Below are 18,165 nucleotides of genomic sequence, written 5' to 3'. Positions count from 1 at the left end.
GTAGGAGAAGACCCCGAGGCCACCGTTAGATCCTTTTTACAGGTCCACCTGAAGCTCCCCAAGGAGGAGGTGCAGAAGATCTCCTTCCACAGGGTTCACCGCCTCGGAGGAAGAAGGTCCGACCACCAGCGCCCGCGTCCTATTGTGGCTAAATTCGAACATTTCAAACAGAAGGAGTTGGTGAAGGGCCGCGGACGGGAACTGAGAGGCACGCATTACAGCGTTAATGACCAGTTCCCGGCAGAAATCCTCCGCAGAAGGAAGATCCTGTTCCCGCTGAGGAGGAAGCATCTTGCTGCTGGTTCGAGAGCGATTGTGGCCGTTGACAAACTTTACGTGGACGGCCGGCTGTTCCGGGACCCGGAGATCACCCCCTGGCTGTGCTGAAGGCTTTCAGATCCGCGCTGAGAACATCTGCGCTGCCCAGAAGAAACCCGCTAAACTTACTTCAATGAATGGAAAACCGGATCATCAATAATCCACACCTCGATCGCAGGAAAACAGTCTTTTTTTTTTCTTCGTCACCTCAGTCCCACTCATGTTTCTTTTGTTGTTTTGTTGTTGTTTTCGTTTTCCCTTCTATCTCTTTTTTTCTTTCCTTTACTCTCCCCCCCCCTCTCCCCCCTCATCATATGTAAATCACCTGGAAGCAACTCATCCTCGGTAAGTATTTATTTATGCACGGAGCGGGCGCGCGCACACACAAGCGCACACAGGGGCGTGCACATGCGATCCCGCACACACACGCCGACATACTGCAATCACCTCACACAGGCTCTCATAGGACGCACACGACACGCAGCTCACATAGCCAGAAAACGTTCACGCGCACAGCGCTTCTCAATGCGGGCACGCGCACACGGACTGGTACACAAGCACTACTTAGCTTTACACCTTTTCAGTCAGAGCAGTTATGAACAGTCTTAACATCGTTAGCTGGAATGTGCGTGGACTTGGCTCTGAGCCAAAGAGACTGAAAGTGTTAAATCACCTGGATGGTCTAAAAGCAGATATAGCTCTACTGCAGGAGACCCATTTATCAAATTCTTTGGATCACCTTATGTGCTGCTTACAATTTCCAGTTATATACTCTGCCAGTTACAACTCCAAACAACGAGGAGTTGCTGTTTTAATTAATAAAAATCTTAATTTTACTCATAAGGATACAGTTACTGACCCAGAAGGCAGATTTGTAATCATTAATATATCCATTCAGAATAAGGACTTTTGTATAGTGAGTATTTATGGTCCCAATGTTGACGACTCTTCCTTCTTTCACAGATTCTTCACCTCACTCTCAGTTTACTCTGACTCCACAATCATTATAGGAGGAGACTTCAACCTTGTTTTGGACCCTGAACTTGACAGACTCAGCACAGCAGCAAATCAGCGTACATGGCGATCTGCAAGTATTCTAAAGCAGTACATGAATGATCTGGGTCTCTGCGACGCGTGGCGCTCATGTCACCCAAACACTAAAGGGTTCACATTTTTTTCTCCAGTTCACTATTCACACTCCCGTTTGGACTATTTATTAATCAGTAACTCTCTTTTAAAAAATATTCAAAGCTCCAATATCCATCCAATTATTATCAGTGATCATGCACCAGTCTCTGTGAACATTTCTAGGGAAAAATCCACACCCTCTGGTACAACCTGGAGGTTTAATACGTCTCTGTTAAAGGACCAGGAATTTCTTGAATTCTTTAAAAAAGAGTGGGCAACCTTCTTAGACTTCAACAATACTCCAGACATCCCACCGTGCGTTCTTTGGGAAACAGCAAAGGCAGTCATGAGAGGGAAAATCATTTCTTATTCAACGCACAAAAAACGCAAAGAGAAAGCAGATTTATTAGAATTAGAAAATAAAATCAAAACCCTGGAGACTGCTTATGCTGCTTCTGCACAGGAACGCATTCTGGGAGATCTGAAAAATTTAAAGCTGCAGTTAAATGACATCATCAATAAACAAACACAATTTCAAATACAAAGGCTACGACTTGAAAGATTTGAAAACTCTAATAAATCTGGCAAATTTCTGGCTAATCAGCTTAAAATTAACAGAGAAAAATCATCAATCACCTCTATTATGGACCAAACAGGAAATGTCACCCATGACCCGGTCAAAATTAATAACGCATTTGAAAACTTTTATAAAAACCTGTACACACCGCAGATCAATCCGTCAGAGCAAAGTATTGACTCATTTCTTAATAATGTAAACCTACCCAGGCTAAATGAGGATCAAATCACAAACTTAGATTCTCCGCTCTCGCCGTCTGAACTTCATGAAGCTCTGTTACTTATGCCCAATGGTAAAGCACCAGGGCCTGACGGCTTTCCTGCTGAGTTTTATAAAGAATTCTGGGAACAACTGGCACCAACATTTTATAAAACTGTCACATCTATTAATGAGAGCCAATCAATGCCACCTAACATGAACTCAGCCAACATAATTCTTCTTCTAAAACCAGACAAAGATCCCACTAGTCCTTCAAGCTATCGCCCTATTTCTCTAATCAATGCAGATGTAAAAATTATCTGCAAAGCACTAGCACAGAGAATAGAAAAAATCACTCCTCACATAATTCACTTCGACCAGACTGGATTCATCAAAGGCAGACACTCGGATGATAATGTCCGTAGACTAGTTAATATAATAGACTTTGCCACCATTAAAAACCAGAAAATGACGGTACTATCGCTGGATGCTGAAAAAGCCTTTGACAGAGTTAATTGGAAGTTCCTTATTGCTGCCCTCCAGAAGTTTGGTTTTGGAGAATCATTCATCAATTGGATCAAAATATTATATCACAACCCCAATGCATCAGTTAGAACTAATAAACAGACTTCAAACAGGTTTTTTCTTGGAAGAGGAACCAGACAGGGCTGCCCACTCTCTCCTTCTCTTTTTGCTATATTCATTGAGCCTTTAGCTGCAGCAATAAGACAGAATGAGAGCATTATAGGAATAAAAACCAAACACAGCCATCATAAAATTAGTCTTTATGCGGATGACATATTACTGTTTTTAAGGAATTTACATTCTGTAAATGAAACAGCAATGATCATAAATGAATTCTCCTCCATATCAGACTATTCCATTAATTGGAATAAGTCTGTTTTATTACCACTCAACAGGAATATGGAACAAAGACTCACAATTCCAGTTAAAACAGGAAATATCAAATATCTGGGTTATCTACTTTTCCCCCAAACTATCAGAACTGGTGCAGCTAAACCACACCCCATTACTGAAAAGCATACAGGACGATCTAACACGCTGGACCAACCTGCCTTTGTCCCTTATGGGCAAGGTAGCCACGGTTAAAATGAAAATCTTACCCAAGGTTAATTATCTCTTCTCAATGATTCCCACACAACCGCCATTAAAATGGTTCAAAACATTAGACTCATCCATATCAAGCTTTCTATGGAACAACAAACCTGCAAGAATTAGTCTAAAAACTTTAAAATCTGCAAAAAACTGTGGAGGATTAGAATTACCTAACTTCCACAAATACTTTCTTGCAAATAGATTACAATACATCTTAAAATGGTTAAAAAATAATCCAGAAACCAACTCATGGTTAGACTTGGAACAGGCGTTATGTGGAAAGATCAACCTGTCACAGCTACCATTTATTAGCCAAACAGTTAAAAAACAGGATTGTTTCAAAAGCATTAATATAAATGCCACCTTAACAGCCTGGTGGGAATTTCTCAAAATATCAAAATCATCAATTCAACCGTGCAAAATGACACCCATCTGGAACAACCCGGACATCCTTATTAACAAAAAAATGATTCACTTCCCAGCTTGGCAAGCAGGGGGCATAAAACAACTAGAGCACGTAATTATTGATAGAAGATTCATAACCCCCCAGGAACTTCAAGACAAACATGGAATAAATAACTTCTTGGAATATCAGCAACTTAAATCAAGTATTACTAAAAAGTATAAAATTAAAGACGACGATTTAAAGCTACCAGATGTAGTTACCACTCTGATTAATTTTTCAATGAATAGAACTCTCTCCAAAATATACAAACTTTTATGTAATTTAGATAACAATATTGCCCTTCCAACAAAAAAATGGGATGCAGATTTGAGCATCAGCACAGATGAAAGCTTCTGGTCAGAACTTTGTCTAAACACCTTTAAACTGACAAAAAGTCCAAATCTGCAGCTAATCCATCTCAAAACTCTTCACAGAATTTACTACACTGGACAGAGGATGTTCAAGATGGGTCTCAGTAACTCAGACATTTGCGAGCACTGTGATAATAATCTACCCGACAGCTACATGCACGCACTGTGGTTCTGCACGCCTGTCCAGGCTCTCTGGCAGCAGGTATGTGCCGATTTATCAGTCTGGCTTAAGGTTTCAATCACTGCCTCACCGTCACTTTGTGTGCTTGGTGACATGAGTGCCATCGATATAGAAGAAGGATTAGCTTCTATCATTTTCATAACTCTTTGTATTGCCAAAAAAACTATTTTAATGAATTGGAAAAACAAGAAAAATATAAACATAAGTCAACACAGAAATCTGCTGTTTGATCATATCAGCTTGGAAAAAATGTCAGCCCAAAGCTCAAGTAACTTTGAAAGAATTCAGTCTCTCTGGTCTCCTGTGGTTGACTCCATGACTTAGGGGGTGGGGGGCTTGGTCGTCGCTGCTCCTTGCCCTTCTGCCGTGGTTTGGGGTGGGGGTCGGGGCTTCCGGTGCCTGGCGGGGGCGGTGGGGGGCTCCGTTGGTCGGGGGGTCGGGTCCGGTGCCTGGGTGGGGCGGGCTGGGGCGCTGCGTGGTCCTCTGGGCTTGGGTGTGGGGGTGCGTGGTGGGGGGGTGGGGTGGTGGTCTGGCTTGGCTTGGGGGGGTGGTCCCTTTGCCTGTGCTGGGGGGGGTTGGCGGGGGGCCCTGCTCGGGTGGGGGGGGCCCAGCGGCGCCGGATGGGCTGCCCATCTGCACCTGGGGCTGGGATCGGCCCTTCCCTGGCTCTGGGGCGGGACGGGACAACCCTCTCGGGGCCCCCGGTCGCTCTGGGTGTCACCCGCTTCGGCTGCGGGGTCTGGGGTGGGGGGCTTGTCGGCCCTGTCCTGTGGGGGGGCGTTCTGGGGGGGAGGGGGGGCCCATTATTAGTATGGGTCGGGGGGGCTAGCGGGTCGGGGTCTCCGCTGAGGCAATCAGTGGTTGCCTCGGCCGGTTGGCCTCCTCGGTCCCGTCGAGGCCTGACCAGAGCTCTTCTAGGGCCGGCGTCTGGGGGTGGGGGCCTGGGCTTGCTCCGGGGGGGGGCGACGCTTTCTGGCTCCTCTCTCTCTGTGTGGGGTGGGTGGTGCCGGGCCTGGGGTGTCGGCGCCTCCGGGGGTGGGCCCCTGGGCTGGGTGGCCCTGGCCCCTTTGCTGGGGGTGGGCTGGGGGACGGCTGTTTGACCACCGGGGGACAGTCTACCAGCTGTCCCCAACTTACCCCCTTCCTTATATAACCTCATATTAGGGTGAGGGGGTGGGGGGTCTAGCCTGCGATGCGCCTTGGGGGGGGGCTACTTGGGAGTGGCCCCCCTCCTATGGTTGCCGTATGGAGTGGGCCCCCCCTCTTTCGGTTTTATTTGCACCTTAGACATGTAGGGTCCTTGGTAGGGGGGGTGCTTGGACATCACTGCAAGCAAGCAGCAGATGTCCTCCTGGCACCCTACCCGCCAATTTTAACCGCACCTTAGACATTTAGGGCCCCTTGGTGTGGAGGGTGAGGGGACATCACTGTGAGTAATCAGGAGATGTCCCCTTAGTGCCCTACTCGCCAATTTTAACTGCACCCCCCTTAGTACACACACCCCTCCCCCTTCAATATATACATTCAAACATAAACACACACACATGCACACAAACACCCTCTCAAACACCCATACACGCACACACATTTTACAAGGAAGGTGGGACCTGGGTCCATCTGTCCCCTACCCCTTCCCTGGTGGGGGGTGCGGGCCCCTTGGCGATGGCGGCCGTGTCCCTTGGGTGCCGGCTCCCTGGGCCCGGCGGTGCTCTCTCCGCACGGTGGGGGGGTTCATATTACACCTGAGCCGGGGGTGTTCGTGTCCCTGGGGGGTGGGTCCTGGTCCTTGCCCCTGGGCGCTGGGCCCCGCCAAACTTCCAACATGGCCGAGCCTGGTCGGGCCATATTTATAACATCCCTTGTGGGCCGCCCTTTTTTCCCCGGGGTTCCCCCCTCCTGGGCGGGGGCGGCGGGCCCCTGCCTTGCTCCTACCTGGACCAACCGTGGGCCGGGTGGGTGGCTGCCTGGAGTGCGGAGCGGGTCTCCCTTGGGGGGTCCTGGCTCGTACCTGGGGTCGGGGCGGGGGGATGCCCGGAACTCCTGGGTGGTGGTGGGGTGCTCGTCTGGGGCTGTGGGCGTCCCTCTCCGGTGGGGCCCTGCGTTGGGCTCTTCCGGCGCGGCGGGGGGCTGCTTTCCTGGCTGGGCTGGGGCGGCGCTCTCTTTCCCTCTGCGCCTCCCTGCTCTCTGGCTCTGGGGGCCTCGCGGCGGTCCGGCTGGCCCTGGCCTGGGTGGCGGTCTTGGTCGCCCGGGGGGCGGTTGTTCCCTGCCTGTTCCCGTGTGGCGTTGGGGGAATTCCGGCTGCCGCTGCTGCTGCGGCGGGGGTATGGGTGTGGGGGTGGCTGGGCGCTCCTCCTCCTTCTTTTCACATTCCACCATCCATTTTAGAAGAACATAAACACTCACCTGAGCACAGGTGTTAGCTCACCTTTGCACTAATAGTTTGCATGATTGAATGAATGAAAGATTTCACACTAGTTGGTTTAAAGGCATAGGTATGCGTTCGTGAACACTATCTGTTTTGTGTGCATGTTGACATGTGGACATTTTTGCGGCTAGCAGGTGTGTTGATAATATTTGAGTGTGTGTGAACAGGCCCCGCCCTTTTTGTACTACATTTGAACCGTACCGTAACGATAAACAACCAGTAAACCTGTCTGCTCTATGCTGCTTCATGGTCTTACCCCCCTTCCCCTCCTATTATCACCCTCCTACCCCCCCCTCTCTCTAACGTCCCTCTCTCTTCTTCCCCTCTTTCCTTTTCCGTCCGGTGCAACACCAAAGATTTTCAAACATGATTGAAATTAATAAATTTTGGCCTCAATTACAAAAGGGGTTTATTCAGACATACCTTTGGTTTGTCTGAAGATGAATAACCCCTCTTGTTAAAATAAAATATGTCCAACACAAGAGGCCCTCAGCTCTCATCTGTTTGCCTAGCTGTTGGACAGGACAAGTTAAAAAAAAAAAAAAAAAAAAAAATTAATTTTATGATCTTTTATATTCCTAACTACTCAGTGTTCTCAGGGCCTGTTTGGATAAACAAAGAGCTGATTTCCTGGAGATGGGAAATGTTTTTAGATCAGTTAATGAGGGCAATTTCCCACGACACACTTGACCATCTCCCACGGCACACGAGTGTGCCGCGGCACACTGGTTGAAAAACACTGCACTAGAAAGTGCTCTGAACCTTTTTTCTTCAATGATTTGTGATCTTCACTGGTGTCCATGGATTACATGAAATCTTTCCACTTTTATCCACCTTTGTCATGGTGGGAATAACACGTCAGGGTAAGGGGGGGGGGGGGTCATCTAAGATAGTACAAGGGCTAATAATATCTACGTAGACACACTCTGTATGGCGAGGAGGCAAACTTTAATGTCAAGTCATTCTAAACACATGGTGAGATGTACTATGGCACAAATTTAGTGGCCAACATGGTGGGAATGGTGAGTGGCGCGGTATAATCGAGGCAGCACATTGTGAATTTCTAGACTTTAAACAGCGGCACTTTGATGTACATTGGTTGCCTCGACCAATCAGAAACTTGGTTTTGGTGCTGATGTGTTGGAACAGCCTGGTTGAGAGCCTCATGGCCGCAGAGACCATAGAAGTTTTTGAGAAGATTCTCAACACCCACCTTTTTAATTTCACCCTTTATTGATTTAGTTGATCTAATTTGCTAATATATATTATTGTATGTATTTAACTTTATTTTATGCCTTTATTTTTACTCCCAATTTTATGTTTTTATATACATATTAGCATCTTATTGCAATTTTAGCCCCAGTGTTCCTTCTCTCTCTCTCTCTCTCTATATATATATATAATACAAGTTATAGAAGTTACATATATAAGTTTCTCTATATAAGTTGCACCCCTGACTCCTATGTGCACTACTCTTTAAGAAGCAATAAGGTAAATTTGTTTGAAATTACCTTTTTTTTTAAACTATATATTATACTTCCTTATCTTTACTCATCCTATTGAACTGTTTTTGCTTCTGACCTGTTAGCTAGTTTGTCAGTTTCTGGTTTAAACAGGTACACAGAACAAAGCAGGCATACGTAAGAGTCGAGACTTGCTGGTTATATCACCTCATTAAAACAACAATACCCAGAATGCCATGCTGTTACTTTGGTAACCTCTTTTTTTTTACGTGCATCCACCACGCGTGCTAGCCTCAATGAAAAGCTGCCAATGACCGGAACAGACCATTTCACAGCACAAGCGGGGGGGTAGTCCCGGTAAGGAGAAGTACAGGAAACAGAGAAGGTAGGAAATGTGCTGTTGAACTCTTCAACGTTTATCTTTTCAGTCGACCCAGAGAGCGACTGTGAGAGCGCCGCTTACGTAAAGTCGCCGAATTAGTTGCTTGAGCAGCATCCTGGATCTGAAACACGCCTCTCTTCTGCTGAGTTTCGCGCCGACGCTGTGCCGTTACATGACAGCGGTGCGGCAGCGCGCCGGCAGAGCCGGTCCTGAAAGCGCGGCGCAGCTGTAGTCACCGTGTCGCTGCGCCCGTTGTAGCCCCACAGGCTCGTGGGAGTGATGGGGAAAGGTGAGTTACAGAAGCAAGGGAGTCCGTTATGTCAGCGACGTCCGCTGCTGCCTGGTCACGTGTTTGAAGCGAAAAAAGGGTATGCCGGAGCGGTGGAAGTGAGGTCACGCGCGTTTAAGGAAAAGAATAAAGGTCCCCCAAAAATGAGGCCCCGGGGGTGATGCCCTCCGATGTTTACCATAAACGACCACTGTTTGTTATTTAAGAACGAGCAGTTTCTAAGAATTTTATTTCAAATAAGTGGATTAAATCCATTTGTTTGAATTAAGATATAAAGAAATGTGGAATAGATAGAAAGATGCTATCAGGACAGACTGATAAAAATAAAGAATGTGTGCACAAACAGCAGTAAAAATATACATATAAATATGTAATATTCCACACCAAAAATGACGGTACTCCAAAATAAAAACAAATGTTATTTTCATGATAATTTTCTAGAATTCTTTCATTTAAGGTGAATAGAAAGATACTGGTAATGACAGTGTTATGAAATAGTTTCATAACTGATGTCATGTGAGGCTGTATGTATAGATCTTTGACTAAATTGTCCTTTTTTTCTGCTTGAATAATTTCAGTTAAGTTAAACAACTGAGGCGGCGGTCGACACGGAAAAAATGGTCAGGTAAGAGTGGCAAAAAAAAACAATAAAAATCCAGGTTTATGACAGAAAAACTGTTTAAAAAAAACATACCTGAGACATAAATGTGCAAAAAAAAAAAGTTTTGCTGTCACTCACAACTCAAAATGTTTGGTCTGGGAAATATCTTTATGCCGTGGTTGAAATGAAGGGATGAGTGGAAACGGGCAAGTTTAGTGACAGAGTGTCCTGCAAGTTGCAGATAAAGGACACACACCCACATGAGTTGTCCTTGAGACTCTCATCTTAGATAAGTGAGGCGGCCAGGCTGTCATGCAGCAAATGACACTCAGCATTTTATGCTCAGTCCAGGCTGCAAACATGTCAGCGCTTTTTGCCCTGTGTGTTATTTCAATTTTATGGAATTGTTCGTAACTCATTTCCTTCCTCAGGGGTGTGTGCATGTCCCTACCGGAACCGGTCATGGCCGACAAGCTCGCTTCAGTCGAGCAGCCGCTGAAGAAGTTCCACGCGGCGGGACTCCCCAACGGGAAGGAGGCCGCTGCAGACGGCCTGCACGCCAGAGGGCAGTGGGCCAGCAAGGCCGAGTTCCTCCTGGCAGTGGCGGGGCAGATTATCGGGCTGGGCAACGTCTGGAGGTTTCCGTATCTCTGCTACAAAAATGGAGGAGGTAAAGGAAGGAAGTTCATCGCTCTCGACGTGTCTGAAAAGAGTTATTTCTCTTTGTCTGACACCAATCTCTAGGGTTCCCATGAGCTTTTAGCAACGCCTGTCTGTGTCCAGGTGTTTTCTTTGTACCGTACCTGCTGTTCCTGGTGCTGTGTGGCATCCCCCTCTTCCTCCTGGAGACCTCGCTGGGACAGTACACCAGCCTGGGAGGGGTCAGCGCCTGGAAGACTATCTGCCCAATATTTGGAGGTAAACTTCTCTTACTAAGCCGTCCGCACACACATTAAAATACATTTTAAGTGTTAAAAATATAGATTTTTGTCATATAATTACAAATTCTGATGTAATATCTTGGCTGTCTGGTTTGGGCACAGTTCATGAAGTTTTAGAAAAAATCATTTTATCAGGATTTTTGTATCTTTTCAACTACATTTATTATTGTGATTTTATATATTTTGAACAAAGTTAAAGGTCAAACTCCAAAAAAATGTGAAAAAGCTGGTAACTGCATGTCCTCTTAGATTTTTGGATGTGCCATATGAGCACCCTAATTTCATTATTAGGCCACTAAAACATGCAACAAAGTTTTTGTTGCCGCAGTCACCTGGTAAAATGAATTAGTATGCTGCCTCAGGCCGTGTCACACATTTGGCACATATTGGACGAATGAAAATTGGTCATACGTGGAAAAAGTGAGAAAAGTTGTGGTCTTAACGTCAGTTTTTTACAGATGTACAGTAAACAACCTGTTTTTCGCGGGGGTTACGTTCCAAAAAGAACCCATGATAGGCATAATGCGTGAAGTAGAAACCTTTATTTTTTTTACAATTATTTTTCAATCAAATACTCTATTATACATTGAAAAGAAAGAACAAACCATTTACAGGCTCAAGCATTTGTTACACAAATCAAAGTACTTTAGAAACGTTTTTTTCAACAAATAACTTCTGTACTGTACTGTCAAATAATAATTTGAATCATCGATGTGAACAGAAGGCTTCAAATTGCGGAGATTAGCCCCGCCCACCGCGACCCAAGTAATTGGGTCGCGGTGGGCGACCCAATTAACTTAAATAGGCGACCCAATTAACTTAAATAGGAGAAAATTTAAAATGATTATGAAAAAAATACAAAGTACAGTGGGACAAATAGTGACTCAGGTGTATTTCACTGCTCTTCAGACTGAGCCGCTGCATCCTGACTCCACTCTGCAGTGTTTTCTCCCTTTGAAGCCCGCGGTTCAGGTGTGTTTGTTCGGGAGAAGAACATGATAGGCAGTTGTTGTCGCTCTTTTTTCTATGGGTTTTAGAGAAACTCGAAATTGCAAGAGAATTTGCACGTACGTGTTGTAAATTCTGCAAGCTGTTTTACGTACGTGTACATATTAAACTGCAACGTTATTGACGCACAGGTAGGAAAGAAGCGGAGTGATTTTTAGCCAATCAGAATGCAGAACACAATGTACGATACAAATCCGTGAAGTAGCGAAACCGTGAAAAGTAAACCGCGTCATAGCGAGGGATCACTGTATCACGAATGAAGCACGTTAAAACCAGCGAAGAAGAATTACGACTAAACAACGCAAAAAAAACACGTAAATCAACGTAGAACGTGATCCGTGCGTGATAATTGTAATGGTTATATGCAATTCGTTAGTGATTCGTGCATCAGTCACATAATTTAACGTGACATGTGCGTCGTGTTCGCAAAATAAAAGTTATCTATGCGTCAAACATCTGTCAGACATGTAAGGAACGGTTGTGGTAAGCACCTAGTTTGCATCTCGCAAAAAACATGCACAATTGCATAAGATTTACGTCATAATTGCGTATGAAATACGTAAAAAACATGTAAACTGCATTAGACGTATAGACCCAAAACCCTCGATGGACATCTGCGCATATCGACGAACAACGAACGAAAGTAACACTTATGAATTATGTAGATCATGCATGGATCCCGAAAGACTGAGAATTCATAGGTGGAAAATGCGCAAAATGTACATAGTGGTTATTTGACACGGCCTTTTGGGAAAGTAACGTAGATGTAGCGGATTTATCTTAAAAAAGGTTCATACCGAGCCGCAACAGGAAGTGCGGTTTATTTTTTGAGTGTGGATCTTTAGTTTGGCTAGTTTTTTGGTGAAGAAAACTTATGAATCTGAATTTGACTTAAAAATGTTCCTTAACATGGGTGGGGGAGGGGTAATTCAACCAGCCAGAAGTCTGCTGAAAAAGAAATCAATAATGACGGGGGAAGGGGTTTCTGCTTTTTGCTGCTCTTAGCCATTTCACCGTTACTTTCTTTCATAACTGATATAATATTGATTTTTATCAGGATACTTTGTGTTTTGACAAACTGAAATAGTCTTTTTATTTGTTTAAACGTGCCCGCCCCTCTCCCGACCGTTTGCTTGCGTGCTTCCCACCTCTAAACATTAAACTGTGAAACAACAGACTGTTAGAATTTGGAGGGTTCATTGTGGTAATGAAAGGTTACTGCTGGTTTTAGGTGACACCTCAGAGAAAAAAAAACGTTGATTTTATTTCAAATGAATTTAGCTTCTTAAGCCAAAACGATTGCTGGAACAAAGGTGTATTTGTACACATATGAATGAAGTATGGTTTTCTTTCGTTTGAACCAAGTTTTGTTCCCTCTTGTGTCATTGGAGAACAATGCATTCTTTCTGTCTTTGTTTGCAACTCTCAGTAATAACATGAGTAAAGGTCAGTCATATGTGTTTAGTCTGCTTGAGCTCGCCTCTTTATGGCAACAACACAAAGTCGTCACTGCAGGAATATTTGAGGCGATGGCATCAGAAGTTTTAGCCCAGTTTAGTTTTAAAGAGATGAAAATGTTGTTTTCTTGACTTCATCGTCTCTGTCCTTTGCTTTGCCACCCTGGTGCGAGCGCTCGCTGCATTCCTCTGTGCAGATTAGCACCACGCTAAAGTAAACACTGATCTTCCACTCAGGACATCTGTTGGCCATGCGAGACATGTTTCATGTCATCATCATCATCATCATCATCATCATCAAAACCAGCTTTTTGAGTCACTTTCCTGCACGTTCTTTCAAAACCTTCTGAAATCCAGTTGGAAAAGTTTTGCACTTATTTATGGAAATTCAGAGTATTGAAGCTATGCTTGATTCTGGATAGTTCAGATTCCTCCCACACAATGAAGGTATATCCAGCTTGGTTTAGTTTCTGCCTGCAGGTAAAAGTTCAGGAAATGTATAGGACAGCATAAATGATTGCCTGCTGTGGCTAAAGTCCCACACTGATTGTTTTTTGATCGACTTTCAAAGTGGTCTTTTATGATTATGCCACTTTTAGCCAAAATAAAAACAAACAAACTGTGACATAGTTTCTGCAGAGCGGCAGAAGCTCATTAGAAATTCATCTCTGAGTTGCGGGCGGGACTGTCGCTGCAATACACTTATCGCAAAAGTCGTCGAAAGTTGCAATAAATGGTTGCCTTAAATGTGCCAAAACAATCTTATGGCAGCTTGAAGTGAACAATTCAAATATATTTGACCAATCGGATGGAGCCCTTTGATGTTAGATGCTCGCCTCCTATGTAGACAAGAGTTATTTGGAGAATAATTCAAGTTATGTTGACTCTTATTTTTATGGAAATTATGTATTTATTTGTTTTTCTATTTGTTCATGTGTCATATTGTCATCGCAATATTGATCACTGATATCGCATATCGCAAGTTTTTCTCATTTCATAAGCTGGGCGGCAGTTTAGCTCAGGCGGTAGAGCAGGTCGTCCAACAACCGAAGGGTTGGCGGGTTGATCCCCGGTCTCCCCAGCCAGCTGTCGCCCCCCGAGCGCAGCCTGTCCGCAGCTCCCCCCTCCCCCCAGGGGGATGGGTCAAAATGCGGAGAAGAAGAAAAGAAACTCTGGAGGAGTTCCTCACAATTACTTTGAAGGGATCTGACGCCGCCTGGACAAGCGGCCGTTTGTCTCGGCCCACAGCCTCCAATCGTACTGAAGACGTACGAGGTGTGGGCTGTGAGTAAAAGGAGGCTTTCATCAGATACTCAACCACCTTGGGGCTGATAACAGAACACTTCTGCACAGAGGCTCTTCACTGCTGTGTGACTCATCACCGCATCCTTACAGGTCTCGGTTACGCCAGCCAGGTGATGATCCTACACGGCTGCGTGTACTATATCGTCATCCTGGCCTGGGCACTCTACTACCTGTCCTACAGCTTCCAGGCGGAGCTGCCGTGGTCGCACTGCAACAACACGTGGAACACAAGTCAGTGGAAGAGACTCACTTAGACTCGCAGGAGGCAACAGCTGCTCAGGTCGACTTGTTTTCTGCAGATTCCTGCGTGCTCTTCCAGCACCTCAACCAGACAGCCAATGGAAGCAGCCCGCTGGAGAACGCCACCTCCCCCGTCATGGAGTTCTGGGAGTGAGTTGAGCTGTTGTGGGTGGAGCCTCCTGGGGGTCGGCGCGCGGCGCTAACGACTGCCCGTGTTTTCAGGCGGGAGGTGCTCCGCCTGTCCGACTCGCTGGATGAGCTGGGCCCCATCAGCTGGAAGCTGGCCCTCTGTCTGGCTGCCATCTGGCTCATCTGCTACTTCTGTGTCTGGAAGGGAGTGAAGTCCACCGGAAAGGTGAGCGCCGGGGTCGATCCTCCCCGAGGAGGCAGGTTTTGATCCACACGCGTGTTAGCTTTACTTGTGTTCCCCTTCGTTCAGCTGGCGTGGAAGCTCACCTGCACTTTTGTGCTAACCAAACAAAGAAACTGAGGTCCTCTTTAGAACGAGGGTCTGGTTTTGATCTTATTTTACTTTTATTTACCAAGGGGAAAATAATCAAATTAGGTTCGTGACTAGGCCTGCACAATAAATCGCAAATTTAACGTTATCGCAATATCAAGCAGTGCAGTACGCATATCGCTAAAGTCGGTGAAATGGTGACCTTAAATGTGCTAAGACAATCTTATAACAGCTTGAAGTATTTAACAAATCAAATAAATCACTTTATGCATCAAATAAATCACTTTATGCATCTAATTGGATGGAGCTCTTGACGTTGTTGACCAATCGGATGGAGCCCTTTGATGTTTGATGCTCGCCTCCTATGTAGACTAAAGTTAACTCTTGATTGGTTTGTCTTAATGCAAACAAAGGCACCACAAAAAATCCATGAAATCTCACAAACCAGAACTAATAAATGATGACTTGTGTTCATATTTATGCTACATCAAAAGTTTTGGAGGAGGAAGAGAATTTTTAATAAAGATATGAATAACATCTGATTGAAAATGTTCAATATCTCTGAAGGACCTAAAGCTACAGTCACCAAACTTTCTCTCATGACTAATTATTACCTAAGGGTTAATGGCAGACAAAGTACGCATTATTAAAAAATAACGCATGAACCAGAGGATGGGTACTTCCGCGGGTGCGTTAATTCTGACAATGCACACTTTGAAGGCCATTAACCCGCATATGCCATGGTCACTTAAAAAAGAAAGAAATATTCAACCAGTTTTTAGTCCTTTATTCTGGTAATTTTATCGGTTTGGATCGCTTTTTTTGACACAAAAAACTGACTATTTGTTACATGACGCGCTTAGCCACCTGAGCAGGGACGGACCTTGACTGCAGCGGCAAAGGAGAGCGATATCTATGCTGATCGTCACGATGTGTTAAATAAAGCATAAGTTCAGGGAGAAAGTTCACCTCTAACTGCTTGTTTTTGTTCAGATCATGATGCTAAAGTTTGTTTTAAAGAAGCCGGCGCAGTGATACAGAACATTTATGCTATGTGAATGGAACTTTTTTTAAGCGTGCGTTATGGAAGGGTTAATGGCCGACGAAGTGTGGTTGATCTATTTTTTCTAGTTAATAGTTGCATTACTATTACTTGATTGTTAAATCTACTTCACAGAAGGGCTCTGTTTAAGTAAGGGTTAATGGCCGACGAAGTGTGCATTATTACTTTTTAATGCACGCCGTGGAAGCCTGAACTTGCGGAGGACCGTTGCTAGTGCGTTAAAAAGTAATAATGCACACTTCGAAGGCCATTAACCAGCTTATACCATGGTCACTTACAAAAGCAATACATATTAACCAGTTTTTAGTCCTTAATTCTTGTTTTTTTTCCGATTTGGATTGCTTTTCCGCACCACCGCTGCGGTCAAGATTCGGCATTGTATATATGCTGATCTTTCCGATGGGTTGAATAAAGCATCAGTTCAGAGAAAAAGTTCACTTCTTACCGCTTGTTTTTGTCCAAATGATGAAGCAAAAGGTTGTTTTAAAGGAGCCGGCGCAGTAACACAGAACATTTATGCTATATAACTGCAGTAGTGACTGTATGGTATACCGGAACTTCTTTTTTCACCGTGCGGTTATCACTGTGGTTTAGATAGATAGATGACTTTATTAATCCCACAATGGGGAAATTTCATTTATCTGTGGCAGCAACACGACATTCAGAAATAATCTATATAATATAACATCAATAAAGGACATCACAAATTACATTTATATTAGAAAAATAAAAATATTACTAAAATTATTATGAAAAATTATTATCAAAAATGAGATTCTTATTAAATAAAGAAATAAATATTAAATAAATACAGCTGCAAAAGTGTAAAAAACATGCGGTCTGCAAAACATGTAAACTGTAAAAAAACATTACAAATTTTTTCAAAATACAGAAATAACTAATGAAGTTCACACCAAGAACAAAAACAAACAACTGTTCAGGAACAAAAAACAATTTAAAATTGAAAAACAACAACTACAACAAAAGTAAATGAATCAATGAATTATCACTTATAATTATCACTTTTTAATGTACACCCAGCAGCCAATCAGAATCGAGTATTCACCCGGACCATTGTATAAAGAAGGTTAATAAATTAAAAACAGTGGAAAACCTGGACCGGTTTCATCCATATGTTTATTTTTTTAATGGGGGACAAAAGTATCAGATCGGAACTCGGTATTGGCAGATTCTTAGAATCAAATGACTCGGAATCGGATCGGGGCCAGAAAAACTTGATCGGGAAATTCGTAATGCTTATTAAAATTAGAAAGTTACTTCTCTTTTTTTTTTTTAAGAAAGACAGTATTCTCTGCTCATTCTACCAATAACACATCAATTCAACTAATTACACGAATCTTTGCTGCTTAAAGGAATTCAGTCCAAGTGTATTTTTGAAACGAAACAGGTTCCCTTTAGGATAACCATTTCTCAAAAAAATCGACGTCAGGGCTGCTTGTTTTTGTTTTCTGAAAGCTGCAGAGTCCTGCAGAGTCCACCTGCAGCACAAACGAAACTTTTTGTGGGAGTTCATAGAAAAATCACAGAGCCCCACGTTTCATGAAGGATGTGGTTTTGTTCTACACACTGGAAGTGTTTCAGAACTGTTACTGGCTCATTGTGTCACGCTTTCTCTGAAGAAACGACTCAGCATCGTCCTTAAGCAATTCCGTTTCCTGCTGCTGAAGCTGAAGTCCTCAGAAAGGTGAATACTTTGCACCAGAATCTCTTTTATGCATATACAGAGCTTTACTTAAACACATGTTCAGCGTGTGTTTGTGTTTTTTAGCAGAGATGCTCCTAAAACATGTTCCTTTTTGCCAAATAAGAAGTTTTGTTGTTTTAATATTTGGATAATTTTGCTGTGTGGCAACATAAACACTGAATTTGGACCTAAATATTAAAGTCATGAAGACTTTTGCTGCAAAAATATGTTCCTCTGGTCAAAAAACAGTAAGTTACAAATTATACTTTATTCATGTTTACAAATGTTGTTTTTTTAATTTTTAAATGTGTTTTTAAGCATGAAATGATGTTCTGTAGTCTAGTGGACAGAACCTGCACCTCCCCCATAGTAAGCATCTGGTTTCCATAGTAACATGACCCGCCTCTTTTCATTAAATTAAATGAAAGTATGGACGTCAGAAAATAAACTTAATATTTTTATTAGTTTGAAATATGTTGATTTAAAGATTGT

At 43.8% G+C, this 18,165-nt stretch overlaps 1 protein-coding gene and 1 long non-coding RNA gene across 4 annotated transcripts in view; one reads left to right on the top strand and one right to left on the bottom strand.

Moving 5' to 3' along the window:
• The window catches only part of LOC111949229 (uncharacterized), a 170,050-nt gene extending 161,228 nt beyond the window's left edge, over window positions 1-8,822 (bottom strand). Inside the window, exon 1 of the long non-coding RNA XR_002875247.2 lies at window positions 8,686-8,822. This is a non-coding gene — a long non-coding RNA (uncharacterized LOC111949229). The remainder of the gene's footprint in view (window positions 1-8,685) is intronic.
• The window catches only part of LOC101161615 (sodium- and chloride-dependent GABA transporter 2), a 46,309-nt gene that overhangs the window by 15,027 nt on the left and 13,117 nt on the right, over window positions 1-18,165 (top strand). Inside the window, exons 1-7 of one of the 3 annotated variants that reach the window (XM_023965864.2) lie at window positions 6,362-8,607; window positions 9,472-9,518; window positions 9,926-10,164; window positions 10,278-10,412; window positions 14,296-14,436; window positions 14,505-14,595; window positions 14,668-14,800. In XM_023965864.2, the coding sequence (XP_023821632.1) occupies window positions 9,511-9,518; window positions 9,926-10,164; window positions 10,278-10,412; window positions 14,296-14,436; window positions 14,505-14,595; window positions 14,668-14,800 (747 nt within the window). In that variant the 5' untranslated portion in view covers window positions 6,362-8,607; window positions 9,472-9,510. Of the gene's footprint in view, window positions 1-6,361; window positions 8,608-8,754; window positions 8,894-9,471; window positions 9,519-9,925; window positions 10,165-10,277; window positions 10,413-14,295; window positions 14,437-14,504; window positions 14,596-14,667; window positions 14,801-18,165 lie in introns of those variants that run through there. The other 2 variants (XM_023965865.2, XM_023965870.2) reach the window with 2 other exon arrangements.

The sequence above is a fragment of the Oryzias latipes genome, chromosome 2, assembly GCF_053564925.1.
Source record: "Oryzias latipes strain Hd-rR chromosome 2, Olatipes_Hd-rR_3.1".
Taxonomy (NCBI): domain Eukaryota; kingdom Metazoa; phylum Chordata; class Actinopteri; order Beloniformes; family Adrianichthyidae; genus Oryzias; species Oryzias latipes.
Note: the sequence above shows the minus strand (reverse complement) of the source record. Positions and strands in the feature narration are given on the sequence as shown.